Here is a 20,674-nt window from a genome sequence, read left to right as displayed (position 1 = left end):
TGAGGTTTCCTTACTTCCAATAGGGGTAAAATTAAAAATGGCTCTTATGCCCCAAAATTTACTAGATGCCATACTTCTGCCAGCTGCTCTATTATTAAGGTTCCTGGGCATTCCAGACTCAACTCCCTGAGTCCCAAAGTAAACCTTGCTGATACTGCCACCAAAAACTCAGCTCTCAAGGAAACCAACAGCCAAACCTCTGTCGTGGTCCAAAAGGATGTTCTCCCAAATTATCATTTGGGAAAACTAATAAGAGATACCCAACAATTAGCCCAAGAGAGGGAAAAACAATATTGGAGATCCAGTAATTGTTCTTTTGATAGAAAGAATGCTGGTTTGGACCAAATAACAATCTGGTCCTACCAAAAGTTCTAAAGTTCCCACTTACTAGTGTGCATGCATTAAACTATTGGTCTACTGACAAAATGGTATCATTCATGAACCAGTATTGGTGGGGAAATACTAATAAGGCTATAAAAAGCATCTATCCTCACTTGTTCTGCCTGTCCAAAGCTACAATTGAGAGGGAAACTTATTTGCACAAATGGATTTCATACAGCTTTCCCTGTCTCATGGACAAAAGTATGACAATTTAGTTATGGTTTGCATGTCTTCTTAGTGGACCGAAGCTTTTCCTTGTAGACAGGCCAGTGTTTTTTTCTGTGCCTAAAATTCTGATAGAAAATATTATTATCCCTACCTGGAGAACTTTTCTGTGAACTTCATAGTGACTGGGAAACCCACTTTTCCAGGCGGGTGCTTCAACAAGTCTGTGCTGTTTGGCCAGTTTTACAACCTTTCATTGTGCATACCATCTTCAATCCTCCAGGTTAGTCAAACATAAATGTCACTAGTAAGACTCAACTGGCAAAATTCGCAGACCCTCCAAATACCCTGGATAGCAGTGCTGCTGTTAGTTCTTCCACGTTTCAGATCCACTGCCTGTGAAACTCAGATTCTCCCTTTTTGATATAGTCACTGGACTTTAATACACTCGGCCCCTGCCTCCTCTGACCCACTAGTTGATAAAAGGAGATATACTCTACTATTCTAAAGATCTAATTGCTTCTACTAAAAATAGCCATGCTGTGGTAGAGTAATCTTCACCGTGAGCTCCTGAAATATGAAAACCTTAAGCGCCACATCTTGCAACCAGATCATATCTAGGGGAAAAAACACCTCAAGAAAGACTCTTCAGGGGGATCCCTGGGTGGCTCAGCGGTTTCGCGCCTGCCTTTGGCCCAGGGCGCGATCCTGGAGTCCCAGGATCGAGTCCCATGTCGGGCTCCCGGCATGGAGCCTGCTTCTCCCTCTGCCTGTGTCTCTGCCTCTCTCTCTCTCTCTCTCTCTCTCTCTCTATCATAAATAAATAAAAATAAATCTTTAAAAAAAAAAAAGAAAGAAAGAAAGACTCTTCAACCTTGCTGGAAATGGCCTTACCACTTACTAACCACCTTTGTGTCACCAAACTCTAAGAAACAGACTCTTGGATTCATGTGACCCATCTAAAAAGAAAATGCCAAACCCTGACTGGCCCTGCCACTGCCTGGTAAAGTAAAGATTTCTGGGAACTAAAGCAGACAACATCTGACAAGACAGCTTTCCCAAGACGTCTGTACTAGGCCTGTGTACCTTTTTCTCACTGTCGCTTCTTCTCATTGTGGAAAGACAATGAATGTCCTTGTCGGTATTTCCTAAACCCTTGTTAAGTGTTGGGGATGGGAGGAGGGAACCTCTTCTTTTGACTATGAACTTTCAGAAACAGCATCATTGTGATCCCATGACAAATTAATTTTTCACTTGCTTCTTCTAAAAGGGTTCTGAATTCAACAAAAGTCTTTCTTTCATCTGTACTATTAACTGACTCTGAATTTATCCAAATTCACGGTCTCTGAATTTGCAACCTTACCACAACTCTAATACATTTGGTTCCAAACAGTTCTTTCAAGATAACAAGGCTGTTTTAAAATGTCTTAGAGGTTTTGCTGTTCTGCAAAAAGTTCATCAGCTTTTGCTTCATATTTATACCTGCAATATATCTTCCCAAATGTACTCAGTTAATTCTTTCAGTGTGTTCTTGCTATCTATATTCACTATTCTGCTTTCATGGCAACTTTAAGTAGTGACTTCTAGGAGGCATACACAACTTCAGGTTTTCTCAAGTCGGGATAAGTGCCAATAAATATTTCTGGTTGGCTACTTTCAGATCTAGGATCTCAGTTTAGAACCATCACACAATTTGGAGTTGTCCTGTTACTTTCTGTATTTGTTGCCTATCAAACTTTTGTAAAAATGATCTTCCCAATAAGGAAATAATCTTCAGTGCTTACCATCTTAGTAAGTATAGACTATAAGGTGGGAAGTGTCTGAGAGTTCTCCCTCCTAACCTTCCTTGTTACTCAAATGTGAACTCAGCTGGTTTCCAATTGCTATGCACTTTCCATCTGATATGGGACATGACAAACAAGAAAGGTCTTTCCTGGCACTGAGGGATAAAAGGTTTCTGAATTAAGAAAACCTGACTTTTGATCAGCTATGCTTTCAGAGAAAGATCTTGATCAAAAGGGGAAAATATAAAAATAAAGGGAAACCTCACTAAAGTGGAGTTGTGAGGCCAGAGGGTAAGCCCTACCATTCAGCCACAATTAAACTCCAAAAGAATAGTTAAATTAACAGGAAGGACTCAATTACAGACCCCAAAAGGCAAAGAGGTACATTGCACTTCCTATAAGAAACTGACTAGACCTGCAACTCACCCAATGAGAAACAATTATCACCATGAACTGGCACTTTCCTCCAATGGACTTTCTTTCAAAATAACCGCTTCCAACTCCCTCCTCCTTCTTCTCCATAAAATAACATTCCTCTCCTTTGTTTGTGGGACTTATCGGTTTTGCCATAGCTTGCATGCCCCAGATTGCAATTTTCTGAATAAACTTTATTTTCACTGGTAAAGTAACTGACAGTTTTTTAATGTCAACAGACCTTACAGCCATTAAGTGGGTTAAAAAGGTAATACTATGAAATGCTCTACATTCATAAATTTGACAACTCAGAAGAAATGCATCAATTTCTTGAAAACCACAAACTACCCAAACTCAGCTATGATAAAACAGCCTGAATAGTCCTGTTAAAAAAAAAAAAAAATCCAGGCCCCAGTTTCACTGGAGAGTTTAGTCGAACATTTAAAGGAAATCTCTTCCAGGAGAGAGAAGAGAAAGGAGTATTTCCCAACTTGTTTTACGAGGCCCAAGACATTACAAAAAACAAAACAAAACAAAACAAAACAAAACACCAAAAACACCACAGACCAGTATATCTCATGAATTTAGATGCAAAATCCTCAACAAAATATTAGCAAACAGAATCTGGTTACATATAAAGAGAATATACCACCATGGCCCAAGTGCTATTTATTTCAGGTATGCAAAGCTGCTTTGATACTTAAAAATCAATGTAATCCATCACATCACCATAAGAAAAAAAAAATCACGGCTGCACACCAAATGATGCAGAAGAATCTCATTTCATGATATTTTATTTCATGGAATGGAAAAAACTCTCAAAAAACTACGAATAGAGGGAACTTTCTCAAACTCACAGAGCATTTTTTTAAAAACCTACAGCTAACATCAGACTAACGAATGTCTTTCCTTCAAGACTGGGTAGAAAGAAAAGATGCTCATTCTTACCACTCTATTCAACATAGCTCTGTGAGTTCTTAACAGTGCAATAAGGCAAGAAAAAAAATGTAAATAATCGGAATAAATCTGAACTGGAATAAAACTAGAAAAAAAGAAAGGCATCTCTATCTTCAGATCACATGACTGTTTACGTAGAATATCACAAGAAATACTAAAAACAAAACAAAAGCAAAGAAAAAAATCATCACTCCTAAAACTAATGTTACAAGGTATAATAAGATCAATAAACAAGAATCAATTACATTTTTATACCCTAACAAGTAAAATTGAAAATTAACACAGTATCATTTACAACAGGTCCAAAGAAAATATGCAGTATTATTTACAATTGTTTCAAAGAAAATGAAATGCTTAGGTATAATTCTAACAAACATATACAGGATCTGTATGCTGAGAAAAACAAAATGCTATGGAAGGAAAGCAAAGGAGATTAAATAATTGAAGAGATTTACTATATTCAAGGACCAAAAGATTCACTAAGATACCGGTTCTCTTCAAACTGTTATGTTGGCTTGCAGACACAAACAAGCTTATTGCAAACATTTATATGGAAAAGGAAAGGCCCTAAAACAACTTTGAAAAAGAAGAATAAAATGGGAGTAATCTTTCTTCCAGATGTCAAGGATTACTATACATAGTAGTCAAGATAGCATGGTACTGACAGAGGGATAGCACATAGATCTATGGAACACAATAGAGAACAGAAATAGATGAATATGCCCGAATAATTTCTGACAAAGCTGCAAAAGTAATGCTGTAGTGTTGTAGCAGTTTTACATCCAGAGATAGCACCCCCTCCTACCCCCACAAAAAAACTCTCAAATCTATACAAAAATTAACTTAAAATGGATCATGGACTTAAATGTAAAACACAAAACTATAAAACTTCTAGGAAGAAACAAAAAATCTTTGAAATTTAGGACTACTAGAGAATTCTTAAGACACCAAAAGTACAATCCATAAAAGGAAAACTTGATAAACTAGACCTAGTCAAAATTTAAAACTTGGCTCTGTGAAAGTCTATGTTAAGTGAATGAAAAAGAAAAATCATTCTTCTACTCTTCCATGCCATCCATGCTGGAAAGATCCAAATAAACTCACCTAGATTTATTTCTAAGTTACCCTATAGGAGAATCTTTCTTTACCAAAAAGTGAAACCCAGATGACCTAGAATGTCCAAGATGTTAGATAGAGTATCTCCAGGTAAGAAAGGATTATCAAAGGTACCGATGCACACATACACATTCTTAGCTTATCCCTGGATGATCCCTGAGTTAAGTCTCCATGTCAAAAATATGAACGACATGGGGGCACCTTGCTGGCTCAGTTGGTAGAGCATGTGACTCTTGATCTTGGGGTTTTCAGTTCAAGCTCCACACTGAGGTACAGAGATTACTTAAAAATAAAACCTTAAAAAATATGAATGGCATGAAGATCAAGCTGTTTGAAAAGTGTTTTGGAGCCAAGCCTATTTGTAATTTCTTCCACTATCCTCATACTCTGCCTGCAGGCAACAAAGGGTTGGTGACCACGGGACTCTATAGAGTTGTAGTGAGCACTCTGATGCAACCTGCAGATCCTGTTTCACTAGTAAAAGACTTATTCTCCAAATGCTGGCAGCATTCAGTTGTCAGCACTCTTTGGAATTGCCTTGGTTGATGAGTCACCTTGTCAAGGGTCACACACACCCGTTCCCAGGTCAGTCAAGATCTAATGACTGGTGCTGGGATATAAAGGCCTGGCTGGCCCCTTCCCCCTTTTCTGAAGAGCTTTCTCAGCTTCCAAGTTTTATATGGGGTCAGTTGAGGCCTTCACTGAGACTGAATCACAGTCCCACTTCTACTTCTGCCCAATCCTGCTTCCTTCTCTTTTCTTTACTTTTCACAAGTGATAATCCCAAGAGGACTCCCTAATAAACCTCCTGCATACTAATTTACATCTCACAGTCCACTTCTTAGGAAACCCAAATTGTGACAGAAGTCAAACTGCTGGAATTCAAATCACTTCTATTGTATGGGAGTTATAAAAGTACAGTAGGTTGACATGAGGTTTGAAGGCATTATAACATGTTGAATGCTTAGAAATGTACCAGGTACACGGTGGACACTCAATAAATGTTATTTGTTACTATTATCTTATTTTCTCTATTCAACCTGATTAAAATATATAAATTTCTCTACAATATGAGAATTATTGAAAGTTATGAGCTGGAAAAGACCTTAAAGATTGCCAAGTCTGACACTTAATACTAGATGATGAACAGCAAGTCTAAATAAGTGACTTAATGTTCTTGAGTCACTAGTGACAAAATAAGGGTTCAGACCAGGTCCTCTGACTGCTTCCATCATTCTTTTCATTGAGCAAGACCGTCTGCCTCTCAATCTACATATAGTTTGGAATTAAACGAAATTCAACAAGTACTAAGTCCCTCCCCTTCACCTTGCTGCCATAAGTGAACTTCAGCTCTTAATCTTTTTTTTTTTTTAAGATTTTATTTATTTATTCATGAGAGACACAGAGAAAGAGACAGAGAGGCAGAGACACAGGCAGAGGGAGAAGCAGGCTCCATGCAGGGAGCCCAATGCCGGGACTCGATCCCAGGACTCCAGGATAACACCCTGGGCCGAAGGCAGGCACTAAATCGCTGAGCCACCCAGTGATCCCAACTTCAGCTCTTCTAAAGAAAACTGCCTCCCCTATTGCTCTCTCCTGCACTCATACCATGAGTCTACAGATAGGGTGTGCGTTTCCTTTGCTTTTCATTGGTCGTTCTAGACCAATGTCCCTTCAAAGTCCTCCCCTAGAAGCTCCCAACTTCAAGGTTCATAACAGCAGACTGTCCTTAGGGTAGTTATATCCTCTCTCACTTCTTTAAGATATTAGCAGCCAAACCAACTTATTCTAATACCACTCCAGATATGATTTGTATGATTTCAATATGCAACATCCAGTAATCTTCTATAACCAGGCCCCTGTCTTTTACTCTCCAAAGCCCTGTCTCCCACCCTCCTCAGTTACCTGCTTCTGTTGTCATACCCTACAAGGTTTCTACACAGGGATTTTGGGCAGGACAATTCTTCCATGTCCAAGGATATCCTGCTAAATGCAAAACATTTAGCATCTCTGGTTCCTGTCCATTGAAAATCAGTGTCAGGGGATCCCTGGGTGGCTCAGCGGTTTGGCGCCTGCGTTTGGCCCAGGGCACGATCCTGAAGTCCCGGGATCAAGTCCCGCGTCGGGCTCCCGGCATGGAGCCTACTTCTCCCTCCTCCTGTGTCTCTGCCTCTCTCTCTCTCTGTGTCTATCATGAATAAATAAATAAATCTTTAAAAAAAAAAAAAAGAAAGAAAATCAGTGTCACCCTCCCCACCCTCAAACACATTTTCAGACATCTCAGTAAGAAGTTAGTATACTCCAGTTGAGAACCACTTAATTAAATTTTATCATTGTCAATAAATGCACCCCTCCATAATCTCAAATTCAAGTATCCCTCTGATTATCACCTATTTCCAACTCATCACCTCTATTATTTTGACTTTCAACAATTCTTGGACTCCACAGGAACCTATAATCAATTCATTGAGCCTAGTATCTTTTTCCCTGCTTTTGATCCCATCGAGTCCCCACTTTCTTCCTTATACACCTTAAATTTTGTGGCCGAGCATCATAATCACTATTATTACACACACCATCAATGTCCGTACTTTTTCTAGCTCATTATAGTCCCTTAACTAAAAATCAATCCTGTTAACTCCCCTTCTCTATGCTTGTAACCTGGATGCAAACTATACTTGAATCAGACTGGAGAAAAACACATAACTGAACTTAACAGTCTCACTTTAAACTCATGATCAAACCTCAAGTGGACTGTTCATGATCTCCAGCAATCCTGTTACACATATCCCTAGTCCACTTACATTTCCTACTATCCTGGGAGACTATTTCATACTTTCTCCTTCCTCCTTATCTTCTCAAAGCATTTTATTTCACTGAAAAACAAAGAAATTTTTGAGAGAAAACTTTCGGAGTGTCTCCTCTCCAATCTTCCCACCTAACCTGTATTTACTATCTGTGAATGATGTACCTCTGTTCACGTAAAATATATTTTTCCATTTACAAATTAAATCTTGTTCCCTCCTCTCCTCAAGGACATCATTCCAGAATGTCCCTCTCCTTTCCTCTATCATCAATTTTTCCCCTTTCTACTGCATCTATCCCACTGGTATACCAACAGGCTGTTAAAGCTTCAGGGCAGGCCGGGTGGCTCAGCAGTTCAGCACTGCCTTCGGCCCAGGGTGTGATCCTGGAGACCTGGGATTGAGTCCCAAGTTGGGCTCCCTGTGGGAAGCCTACTTCTCCCTCTGCCTGTGTCTCTGCCCCTCTCTCTCTCTCTCTCTCTCTCTCTCTCTCTCTGTGTGTGTCTCTCATGAATAAATAAAATCTTTAAAAAAAAAAAAAGTAAAGCTTCAATGACCTACAACTCTCTCCCCCGCAACTTCATTCCTTAGCTTCCTTGGCAACCAAACTCCTCAAAGGAGTTGTCCATTCATTTTGTTGTCAATGAGTGTCTACCCTCCCCCACCCTTTTTCCATGCTCTCTTGGGCCTAATTAGATTTTTATTTCTACTCCCACTAAAATAGTTCTTGTCAAGGCTGTCAGTAAACTCCATGTTGCTAAATAGTCAATTATTGTTATTTGTGGTAGTGATACTCTATAAAGTTGCATGTACATGTAATTAGCAAATACTAAACTACTGCTCTGGGGGGGGGGGGGACTATGGAGTTGGGTTCCTGCAAGCCTTTAGGCACATTATTTTCATCAACTGGTCAATATATAACCTTGTTTTTAGTGTTTCTGTTTAAATACACCTTTTTTAAGTATATATATATTGTTAATTCATTAATACTGAACTCATGGACAGCAGCACTACAACACATATTTGAACAAAACTTCCCTAACACATGTATTTTCTCCTCCTGGCACTCAACACTATACCTGGGAGGCCATTTTAAACAGCAAAATCACCAAACAAAAATGCAAAAAATATGCCACTAATTAGACCACACAAAAGGAACTATTTACAGTTTGGGAGCTAAAATAAGATGACCTGGTGCCTTGTTCAATGTCACCTAGAGAGGTGTGGATCAAGTGACACCAATTTTTTAACACCCTGGGCATGTCCACGAATGATCACCGAAGTGCTGGATTTTGGGATTATACATAAATTTTATCAAGTAGGCAAATCTGCAAATACAGAATCCTTGAGTAGTGATGTCATTCCCATGATTATGTTGCATTTTACAGCAAAGAAATGGGATATAATTCCCTTGATTATGTTATATGGTATTATATAAGACTATTTTGGTAGGGATGCCTAGGTGGATCCCCAGTGGCTCAGCAGTTAAGCATCTGTCTTTGGCTCAGGGCATGATCCCAGCTCTGGGGATCAAGTCCAGCATCAGGCTCCCTGCGAGAGAAGTCTGCTTCTCTCTGTCTAGGTCTCTGCGCCTCTCTCTATCTCTCATGAATAAATAAATAAAATCTTTTAAAAAACAAAAAAAGAGTGTCTTGCTAGCTCACTCTCACCCTCTTGCTGGACTTAACAGAGCAGGCTGCGATGCTGTGAACTGCTTATGGGGAGGGACACATGGCAATGGATTGGAGATGACCTCTAAGATCTGAGGGTGGCCTCCAGCCAACAAAAACACTGAAGCTCTCAGTCCCGCAGCTGCAACAAAATGAATTCTGCCAACAATCTGAGTGAAGTTGGAAGTGGATTCTTCTCCAGTCTAATCCAGAGATAAGAACCCAGTCCGAGCCAATACCTTGGTTGCAGCTTGAAATATCAAAGCAGAGAACCTAGCAAAGTTTCTGCTCTCACAGACACTGTGGTAACATGTGTTGTCATGAGCCATTAAATTTGTGGTAATTTGTTTTGTAGCACCGAAAACTAATACAGAGAGCATCACCAACTTAACGTGCCTAAAAGCCAAATTCCTGATTGCAAATACTCCCCCCAAAAGAAAAACATATTCAAGTATTGTCCATCTTATTAGTATGTGGCAACTCTATTCCTACAGTCAAGCCAAAAACTGTAGCGTCTATCTTAACTTATTTTTTTCTCTAAAACCCACATCTATTTCTAAAGTAAACACTGTTGACTCTACAAGCAAATTATATCCAGAATCTAACTTTATCTCACCACCAGCACTGCTACCACCTTGGTCCAAGCCAATATCACCTATCATGCACATCACTGTAACAACACCCTAACTGGTTTTCCTGCTTCTACTCCACAAAGCAAACAAAATGATCCTATTAAAATATCAGATAAGATTTTTACTCAAAACACTCCAAAGGATTCCCATCTCACCCAGATTAAAAGCCAAAAGCCCTACAGTGACATAAAAGGCCTACCTTATCTGGCACTCTCCTTCCCACCCAAAACCTCTCTGTCTCATCTTCTTTTTTTTAATTTTTTTTAAGTTTTTATTTTTATTTTTTTTATTTATTTATGATAGTCACACACACAAAGAGAGAGAGGCAGAGACACAGGCAGACGGAGAAGCAGGCTCCATGCACCGGGAGCCTGACGTAGGATTCGATCCCGGGTCTCCAGGATCGCGCCCTGGGCCAAAGGCAGGCGCTAAACCGCTGCGCCACCCAGGGATCCCCTCTGTCTCGTCTTCTATAATTCTCCCCTCATTCTGTCTCCCATCACACCAGCCCCTGTGCTGTTCCTTAATCATGCCAAGCATACATAGTCTCAGTGTCTTACAACTGTTAATTCATGTAAATGAAGAGTTCCTTCCACTAATGGGACTTCTCTGCCCACTTTATATAAAAAGGCAACTCCACCTGTCCTCACCAATTCCCCAACCCTCTTACTGTTTTATTAGTCCCCACAGAACATACTATGAACTGATGTTTATTTCTTGTCTCCTCAAAATTAGAAGTAAATTTCCTAAGAGCTGAGACTTCTGTTTACTGCTATGTCCCTAGCTTATACTGAATGACTGAATAAATATTACTGTATTAAATACTATTTCCTTATAATATTTAGAGTCTAATAAAGTAATCAAGCCACAAGAATTTGGACATAAAGTCAGTGACATTATTTTTCTAAATCACTACAAAATTACTTACCACTTAGAAATGTACTTATTCTACATCTCACTGTAAACATGCTTCTAAGGAAACTTTGGAAACATTCACATCTAACCAAAATAACAGAACTACACACATAAGCCAAGTGAATTTAAACATTTCTGTGGAGGGCTCTATTAACAGAAAGAGAGCGGAAAGACTCCATGATTGTTTTTCCAGCACCATATGGAGAAGACACCATCATTCTACACAGATATAGCCAAATAATAAAGAAGTATGTGTCAAGCTTGAAGGATTAATTCCTTTAAGGCCCTGTTTCTCAAATTTTTTGGTTTCAAGATCCTTTTACACGTATATAAATTATCGAGGACCCCAAAGAATTTTTATTTATGTTGACTTTTAATCTACTAGCACATTCAAAATTAAAAGAAATTTTAAAAATATTTAACAGTTCATTTTGATGTAATGTAGATCTATTACACATTAATATAAATCAAGTTTTCAATTATATAACTAAACTTCCCCTCCCCCAAGTTAGTGAAAGAAAGACATTGTTCTACATTTCTGCAAATTACTTTAATGTCTGAGTTAATAAAAAATGGCGGAATTCTTTTACCTGCTTTTACCTTAAATATGTTGCCATATGTTGTTTTGGCTGAGATATATGAAGAAAGTCTGGTCTCATATGTAGTCGGAAAAGGGAGGGCTTTTTTTAATAGTCTTTTCAGATCATTGTGGATATTCTTTGATACCATATCAAAACTTAAACAAGCTGTAGTCTCTTAAAGATTGGTTTAATGTACAATCTTAATGTTATTATATATTCTGTCAACGTTAAAATGCTTTGGTCTACCTTGCACTCTGAATGAATCTTATACCCAAGTAAGATTTTGTAGCACAATTTTGTAACTAAAAAGTCTGTAACTCCTGGGAAACTGTCAGGCTAATAATGGTGAATACAAGTTTTCCAAATTCTAGTTTTTGTTTGAAAGTTCAAGTCTTATCACTGGTAACAAATACCGTCAGCTGTTTTCCTTGAAGTGGGTCAGGTACATGGATCAGACCATTTGAAATTTATAAAATATCAGTTCTATAATATACATGCCCATCAATTTAAATTCTCTAACATACAGGCCTAGTTTCCAGTTCAGCAAAAAGATTTCCTATATATCCACAATAAATCTACTGAACTAAAGATGGTTTGCCCTTTCTCTTTTTTTTTTACCCCCACTCTTAAGATGGTTTGCCTCTTGAAACTATTTGTTTCAAATTAGCTCAGAGAGACAATTTTTCATTTTTCTTATGCAGCAACAAAATCAGTCTGAAAAAAGTCTAAATCATTTACCATATAAAATGAAATCCACAAGTTTTTAAAAGTATTTAATATTAAAATAATATTAAATATACTTTTTATAAAAGAAAACTGAATGATTGCAACAGGATGCTTAAATCAAATCTATCTTCCTTTCATACATACACAGTTCTTTTTGCTTGATTCCTTTTCACAAAATATTCCTAATTAGCTCAATATTTTGGCTGGTTCCTGCCTTACCTGTTGAGCAATATGAGAAATATGAGCTCCCTGAACTGTTGAACCAGGTTGCGGTGCTGCCTCTGAAGTGTTACTCTTGTGGGAATCTTCCATAATCAACTATAAGGGAAAAAAAGTCAGTTAAAAGATGCTTTCTAACTTCATTTTCGAGAAATCCTAAGATATTTTTCTTAACACATGTACTTTTTCAGAGGAACAAGACAAAGTTTTTCTCTGCTACAGGCTGAGCTCAATTTATCCAAACTCAGTATGTTCTGATGTTGTTCTGTGTAGAGATCTAATTGTAAAGATCTCAAGAAATGGCAAATAAAAAGCACTACAAAATATGTATAATTTACTGCATAGTTGTATAAAAATTAGCAATTTGGTTGCCTCTGTGGAAGAGAATTGGTAACTATGGAACATAGGTAGTAAGGACTTTTCCTTGCATATTCTTTTACATTTTAAAAATTCTGATTAGGCAGCCCTGGTGGCTCAGCGGTTTAGCGCCACCTTCAGCCCAGGGTGTGATCCTGGAGACCGGGGATCAAGTCCCACGTCTGGCTCCCTGCATGCAGCCTGCTTTTCCCTCTGCCTGTGTCTCTGCCCCTCTCTCTCTCTCTCTCTCTCTCTCTCTCTCTCATGAATGAATGAATAAATAAAATCTTTAAAAAAAATAAAATAAAAATAAAAATTCTAATCTGCATGAACATGTTAAAATTTAATAAATGGTGTATGTATGTATATATATAAAGTTATGACTAAATTTTCAAATGTTATCTCACTCAAAAGTATGATAGTCTTCCCATCCATGGACACAAACATTCTTCTCTAGTCTAGGCAGGTTTCTAATAACACATACAGTTCTACATAGAGAAGTCATTGAGTAAAAGCTGAACTAAGTACAATTATACCTAAAGAGGTTCTAAACAACTAGATGATCTAGATATCAACTGTACGATATCTAGACTGGGTAAAAATAAATGACTTATGAGAGATGGAATGTCAAGTAGGACAACCACTTAGAAAAAGAATGCTAGGGATCCCTGGGTGGCGCAGCGGTTTAGCGCCTGCCTTTGGCCCAGGGCGCGATCCTGGAGACCCGGGATCGAGTCCCACGTCGGGCTCTCGGTGCATGGAGCCTGCTTCTCCCTCTGCCTGTGTCTCTGCCTCTCTCTCTCTCTCTCACTGTGTGCCTATCATAAATAAATAAACTTAAAAAAAAATATTTAAAAAAAAAAAAAAAGAATGCTAAAAGACTTGGGTAGAATTTAAGGTTTTTATGATTACATACAAAGACATAAAAAGAAAAAAGGGGACTGGGCAGCAAGCATGAAAAGATGCTCAATATCTAATCATTAAGGAATGCAAATCTCAATTACAATGAGAGAGATCATCTCAACACCCATTAGGATGGCTAATATTTAAAAAAAAAATAACAGAAAATGAGTGTTGCTGAAGATGTGGAAAATTGGAACATCTGAGTACTATAGTTGGGGATGCAAAAATGATGTAGCCACTATGGGAAACAGTAGGTAGCTACTCAAAAAATTAAAGATAGAAAGAATTACCATATGATCCTGAAATCCCACATCTAGGTATTTATTCAAAGAAACTGAGAGCGGGATCTTAAAGATATATTTACACACCCATGTGCACAGCAACATTATTTGTAATAGCCAAAAGGTGGTATCAACGCAAGTGTGCATAGAGATGAATGGATAAACAAAATGTGGTATATACACACAATGGCATATTATTCAACCTTAAAAAGAAAATTGTGACATATGTTACATGATTGAACTCTGAGAACATTATGCCAAATGAAGTAAGCCAGCCACAATAAGACAAATACTGGGGACACCTGGGTGGCTCAGCAGTTGAGCGTCTGCCTTCGGCTCAGGGCGTGATCCCGGGAGTCCCAGGATCAAGTTCTGCATCAGGCTCCCTCCATGAAACCTGCTTCTCCCTCTGCCTATGTCTCTGCCTCTGTGTCTCTAATGAACAAATAAATAAATTCTTAAAAAAAAAAAAAAGACAAATACTGTATGATTTCACTTACGTAAGTACCTAGAATAGTTAAACCCATAGAAACAGGAAGTAGAATGGTTGCTAGGAGCTGAAAGGAGGGGGGGGGAATAGGGAGTTGTTTGTTTAATGGGTATAAAAAAGTATTGTAGATTGGCTCTTCAACAATCTCATACATTTAGCACTACTGAATTGTATACTTAGAAATGGTTAAGATATAACATTTTATGTTATGTGTATGGTATTACAATTGCAAGAATTTTTAGAGGTGGGAGGGCAACTAGGTACTTGCCCTTTACTTACCATCACTGACTTAACCGTGAAGTTTAAGTCAACATATTTCCCCCCCTCCTTTTTTTTTTGGAGATCAGAAAACAGAAATGCATTTTTAACATCTAGATTAAAGCGATTGTTCTTAGCCACTGAGAAAAGGTGTTACTGCCTGAAACAGAGTGCTTTTAATTTTTTTTCCCTCTAACTATGTCATTAGCCTTTTTAAAAAAGATTTTGAGGGAACCCTGGGTGGCGCAGCGGTTTAGCGCCTGCCTTTGGTCCAGGGCGCGATCCTGAAGACCCGGGATCGAGTCCCACGTCGGGCTCCCGGTGCATGGAGCCTGCTTCTCCCTCTGCCTGTGTCTCTGCCTTGCCTCTCTCTATCTCTGTGTGTGACTATCATAAATTAAAAAAAAAAAAAAAAGATTTTGAGAGAGAGTGTGAACGCAAAAGAGAATACAAGCAGGGTAGAGGACAGAGGGGGAGAGAGAGAAGCAGACTCAGTGGATGGAGAGCCTGATGTGAGGCTCCAACCCAGGACCCTGGGATCATGACCCAAGCTGAAGGCAGACGCTTAACTGACTGAAGTTCTCTTTCACAGCTTGTGAAAGGTTGTAAATGAGGACGCCTGGGTGGCTGTTAAACGTCTGACTTTGGGATCCCTGGGTGGCGCAGCAGTTTGGCGCCTGCCTTTGGCCCAGGGCGCGATCCTGGAGAGCCGGATCGAATCCCACGTCGGGCTCCCGGTGCATGGAGCCTGCTTCTCCCTCTGCCTGTGTCTCTGCCTCTCTCTCTCTCTGTGTGTGTGTGACTATCATAAATAAATAAAAATTAAAAAAAAAAAAAACAGTTTAAAAAAAAAAATAAACGTCTGACTTTGGCTCAGGTCATGATTTCAGGGTCCTGGGATCTAGCCTCACACTGAGCTCTGCACTCAGCAGGGAGTCTTCTTGTCCCTTTTCCTCTCCCTTGGCCCCTCTCCCCACTAGTGCTCTCTCTCAAATAAGTAAAATCTTAAAAAAAAAAAAATGTTGTAGGAGTGCTTGGGTGGCTCAGTCAGTTAAGCATCTGCCTTTGGCTCAGGTCAAGATCTTAGAGTCCTGGGACTGAGCTCTGCACTGGGCTCCCTACTCAGCGGGGAGCCTGCTCCTCTCTCTCAAATAAAATCTTAAAAAAGAAGGGCTGCCTCGGTGGCTCAGTGGTTGAGCATATGCCTTCGGCTCAGCATATGATCCCGGAGCCCTAGGATGGAGTCCCACATCGGGCTCCCTGCATGGAGCCTGCTTCTCTCTCTGCCTCTCTTTCCCAGTCTGTGTCTGTCATGAGTAAATAAATCTTTAAAAAAAAAAATTTTTTTTTTAAAGATTTTATTTAGAGAGAGTGACAAAGTGTGTGAGTAGGGGGAAGGGCAGAGAGAGAGGGTGAGAAAGAATCTTTAAGCAGACTCCCCTTTGAGTGCAGAACCCGATGTGGGGGCTTGCTCTCGACCTGAGCCAAAATCAGGTCAAGATCAGTCAGACGCTTGATGAACTGAGCCACCCAGGTGTCCCAGTCTATAAAATTTCTTAATATAAATTTCATTTCCATCACGTGGATGTAAATCTCTTTCCAATGACTTAACTATGGTTATTTTAAAACTTTTAATTTCAACAAATTTACCTAATGCTTCCTATGTTGTTTCTTCAAACTGCTTGTAAGCTTACATATAGTCCCTTCTTTAGGAAGAGCCCAGTGATTTTTAATCTCCACTAATACACATGTAATCCCATAGACTAAACATACAGACAGCACCAAACTCAGAATTCTGTATTTTCTACATACTGTCTGTACTGAAAGTGCCTTTTAAAAAAGATTTCATTTTTAAGTAATCTCTATACCCAACATGGAGCTCGAATTTACAACCCCAAAACCAGGAGTCATACATTCTATCAACTGAGACAGCTGGGTGGCTAAAAATGCCTTTTTAACACTCCATTTCAGAAGATATGTTATAATGTAGAAAAGAAGAAAAAATATAGTACTAAAACACTGAAAGAAACTATAAAAGGTTTTTTAAAACCTCATTAAATTACTGGAAATGATACTTTTGTTTCACTGTGACTCACTGATTTTTCCTCCATAACGATATCATTAAGAAATCCTATATCTAATGGAAACTAACACAATCAACAAAACAATACACATTTCCTAGTAAAAGCCACTGCAGTCAGCATATAAGATTTTGGACAATTATTACAACCGCATTTCCTATGGAAAATAAGATAGCCTATTTTCTATAATTTTTTAAAGAGAAGTCAACAAACCAGCTTTTTCCCCCAAAAACGAAAACAGCTTTATGGTTACATTCATCATAAACAATACTCTAAATTTTTTAATCTTTGAGTATAATCTTCATGGCTCACTTTTTTCAGCTATTACTCCTAGAATTGAGGTTAAGATTAACAATCTGTTAAAAAATGGCTCAACGCAGAATAAACTGTACGTGTAGAAAGGCATTTTCTATGAAAATAATGTAGCTCCTGGCAGCAGATGGAAGCTTAACATTAGACAACCTAAGTAGGGCAGAGTCACAGGGACAGTCAAATACAGCTTCAAAAGTGCCATCAAGGGGAACCAATTTGGGAGGCTGAGAAACTGCAGTAGGCTGTATCTTGTTGACATATAAAGAATGTAAGTAAAAGACATGGTACTTCTTAAAAACTTGCACAGAAAGGAATACTGTATTCTAAGCACTAAAGAGCTTTTTTATATATCATTTTCTGGACTCCCTAATTGAGAGATGTATAAATTGAGGCTCAAGGAAATTGTCACTTAACTATGGATCTCGCAGTAAGATATGAATACAAGACCTGAAGCCAGAACTATTTTAACCCCAAATCCAGGTTTTTTTTTATTCCATGCTTCCCTCTTCCTCTAACATTGCCAACTTATCCATCTGGCAAACTCCTATTCTTTTCAAGGTTCATCCCAAACATTAAGTTCCCAACGGCTCCAGGTCCTTCCTACTTTGTGCCCTGAACATATTTCTAATGAGGTCACCTAACACTCTGGACTGTTTACTGGCATGTCTGTTTCCCCCAGTCTTTGTTGTTGTTTCCCCCAGTCTTAAGGTGTCTAAGGATAGGGCCTGTATCATGTGAATGTATGCTCTGTGCCCAACAGAGAACCTCATGTATGCAGTAAACAATCAACGTCAACAAAAACGGTATCCTCATTTGATGAATGAAGGTCTTAGTTTCCTCACCTATCAAGAATACTGAACTACGATAAGCTTGAGGGTAAGGAGCCTCTTGCTCGACGTTTCCACAAGTGAACTACCTCCTCTCAAAGCTTCCTATTCGTCATACTGAATTTCCATCAGATCTTCACCTGTGCCTGCCTTGCTTTCCCTTACCTTCAGGTTTTCACATACGCCATTCCCTCTGCCACAAACAGTATTCCCCTTCTCTTCGGGTGGCCTATGCCTTTGAGTTATTTATTCTTCCAGGCAATCTTTCCCAACTCCCGCAGACTAGTCGAGAGGCTCTGGCGGTATCTCCACGGCACATGTCGCCCCCTCTTCTCATGGCACTTATCCCAGGATTGTAATGGCCTGTTTTCTGTCTTGCCACCAGAATGCAAGCTCTAGGGAGCCAAAGACCATATCCTGTTCCCAAAATAGCACTAATACCTTGCACACTTATTAACGTTGAATAAATCAATGCGTTTATAGTTGGCTTTGTCTAGCTACAGGTAAAAATAATGGTCAAAAAAATATATTTAGACAATTGCTTCAACTTGGCTTTAGAATCAGGAGAGTTCAGGCACCAAAAGAATCCTACTTTCCAGTTAGAAGTTCATTAAGTAGGATAACAAGCGAAGAAAAGGCATTTTTAGACGGGACTACCACCTACTGGTGATACAGCAGCAGCGTACAGATGTACCACAGACCAAACATAACCTTAAAGGATAACTACAAATAAGAGAACCTATTGAGCGTTAGGACCACTGTACTGATTCCAACTGGGACCCCGAGGTGCATCACAAAACCTACAAGGAAAAATAACATTTTTTTTCTGTTATTTCCGTTGATAACAAAAGTCTCAAGACAAAACGCATTCTGCAAACATAACCAAACACAGTGTACAAACTCTCACCACAGACCCAGGCCTGTCTGACAAAGATGCGTGTCAAATCTACGCTCAAAGAGCCTCAGAAGGGCACGCCCCACGGGGATCACAGGTATCCCCCCCCACACTTCTCGAAAATTCGTGTTACACCACGTCACTTTGTAACTAAAAACCTACACCGGTACCTGATTTCACTAACCGAAAGAGATCTGAGATTTTCACTTTCAGGAAAAACAAACAAACAAACAAACAAACAGTCACCACAGCATTCGGCGTTGGTCGGTCTCGCAGCCAGCCGTTACAGGGGCTGCCACGCTCCGTCCCCCACAACTACGCTCGGCCCCTCAGCTCCGAGTCTCCACAGCCTGGAACCGTGTGCGCGCGCGGGCGTCGCGGCTTGGTCTCCGTTCAGTGAGTGAGAGGTGTCCTGAGGTATCAGAAAAGCCCGAGAGAAAGTCTTTTCGGGGTCTGAGAACCCTGAACTTTTCCTTTTTTCTTTCTCCCCCCCCCCCCGTATGCATTAACGGTGATGGCATCTTCGCTTTGGGCCACTTCTTCCAGGGAAAGGTTTCACAGGAACGCCCTTTCTGATGGCCGAGGGGACCCGCGCTGGCCCACGGCTCCTCCGGGGCCAACAAAATCGCCACTGCGTGACACCTACGGTAAATCTGACGCCGATCAAGCCGCACGCTCCGGCGTGTGGCCGGCGGCGGGAAGTGCCACGCTTAGATTCACGATTCACGAGAAAATCAGTCTCCTCGGGTGAGGCTCCGTCCGGACACCAGCAGAGCGGCCGCCGTCACCGCCGCACGCTGTCCTTCCTCGCCCACCAGCTACAGCGTCCCCTCGCGGTGCCGGGCGCCGGCGTCCTCGCCACCCCCCCCCCCCGCCGGACTGGAAGCCTCCTGCGGGTCAGCGCGGCGCCGGCCCTCCGCCCGCCCGGCCAGGCACGCCGCGTACACCGGGGCTCCCCGGCGGACAGAACCGGCCTCGGGCAGCTGGGCGGAAACGGCGCGGAGGCCAAGGCCACGCCGCCCTCCCCGCCCGACCCCGAGACCTTCGGCGGAGGGCGCTCGCCCTGGGCCGCACCGGGGCCGCTTCGGAGGCGAGAGCCAGCCCCGGCGGGAGGTCTCCGGCCTTATTTTGGTTGTGGGGAGCGGGACGGTGCGGGGGAGGGGGGGGGAGGCACCGGAGGCCGACGACCGACGGGGAACAGCCGCGCCAGGCGCGAGAACCGGAAGGGCGCGCGGCCGGGGGACCGCGGGCAGCCCCTCCCCCTTCCGCCGCGCGCCCTCCGCGCCCCTCCCCCACCGCGGCCGCCGCGGGCGCGCGACCCCCGCTGGGCGCGAGACCTGGCTCGGCGTCCCCACCGGCGCCGGGTCCCCGCGCCCTCCCCGTGCCCCGGGACGCGGGAACACGTCCCACCCCCGCCCCCTGCTTACCTGTGGCTGCCGCCTCGTCGCTGTCCGGGGCGGGAACTTCCACTCCCCCCTCCCAGGTGGATCCGAGTTCTCTGCCCACTCCCCCACCCCCTCACGCGGCGGGGGACGTGCCTGTGTCTTAGGGGTCAGGCGGCGCGGGGAGAACCAGTGTCACGTAACAGCCAACTGTCCTAGGCTACCGTTTCCTCGGCAGTCAGGGCCGCCACTGGCGGCATGATCTACACCAGGCCGGGGGCGGGGGAGGAGAGGGGGCACTACTGAGTCAGTGAGCGTGGGGGGTGAGGTTAAGGCGGGCCCTCCGTGCGGGCCGCCGTCCTACGTCACCGCGTTGCTCACGTGACGCGCCGCCATCTTGCGCCCGCTCTCTCCGACTGCCAGGTGTGTCCCCCGGCGCTCTTCCCTGTGGAGAGGGTGGAGGTGGCGGTTACCTGGACGTCAGTTTTCGGAGGCCCTCGCCAACCTGGTGGTGTCAGGACGCC

The 20,674-nt window shown here is 41.6% G+C and overlaps 1 protein-coding gene across 12 annotated transcripts in view; it reads right to left on the bottom strand.

The window, feature by feature from the left end:
* The window catches only part of ATF1 (activating transcription factor 1), a 74,460-nt gene extending 53,994 nt beyond the window's left edge, over positions 1 to 20,466 (bottom strand). Inside the window, exons 1-3 of one of the 12 annotated variants that reach the window (XM_055337010.1) lie at positions 20,196 to 20,466; positions 19,015 to 19,180; positions 12,365 to 12,463 (exon numbers count right to left, since the gene is read on the bottom strand). In XM_055337010.1, the coding sequence (XP_055192985.1) occupies positions 12,365 to 12,457 (93 nt within the window). In that variant the 5' untranslated portion in view covers positions 12,458 to 12,463; positions 19,015 to 19,180; positions 20,196 to 20,466. Of the gene's footprint in view, positions 1 to 6,722; positions 6,977 to 12,364; positions 12,464 to 14,207; positions 14,316 to 18,038; positions 18,920 to 19,014; positions 19,181 to 19,414; positions 19,549 to 20,195 lie in introns of those variants that run through there. The other 11 variants (XM_055337020.1, XM_055337014.1, XM_055337009.1 and 8 more) reach the window with 11 other exon arrangements.
* Positions 20,467 to 20,674: the final 208 nt, after the last annotated feature.

Source organism: Nyctereutes procyonoides, unplaced genomic scaffold (genome assembly GCF_905146905.1).
Source record: "Nyctereutes procyonoides isolate TBG_1078 unplaced genomic scaffold, NYPRO_anot_genome, whole genome shotgun sequence".
NCBI lineage: Eukaryota > Metazoa > Chordata > Mammalia > Carnivora > Canidae > Nyctereutes > Nyctereutes procyonoides.
This window is presented reverse-complemented; position numbering and strand designations above follow the sequence as displayed.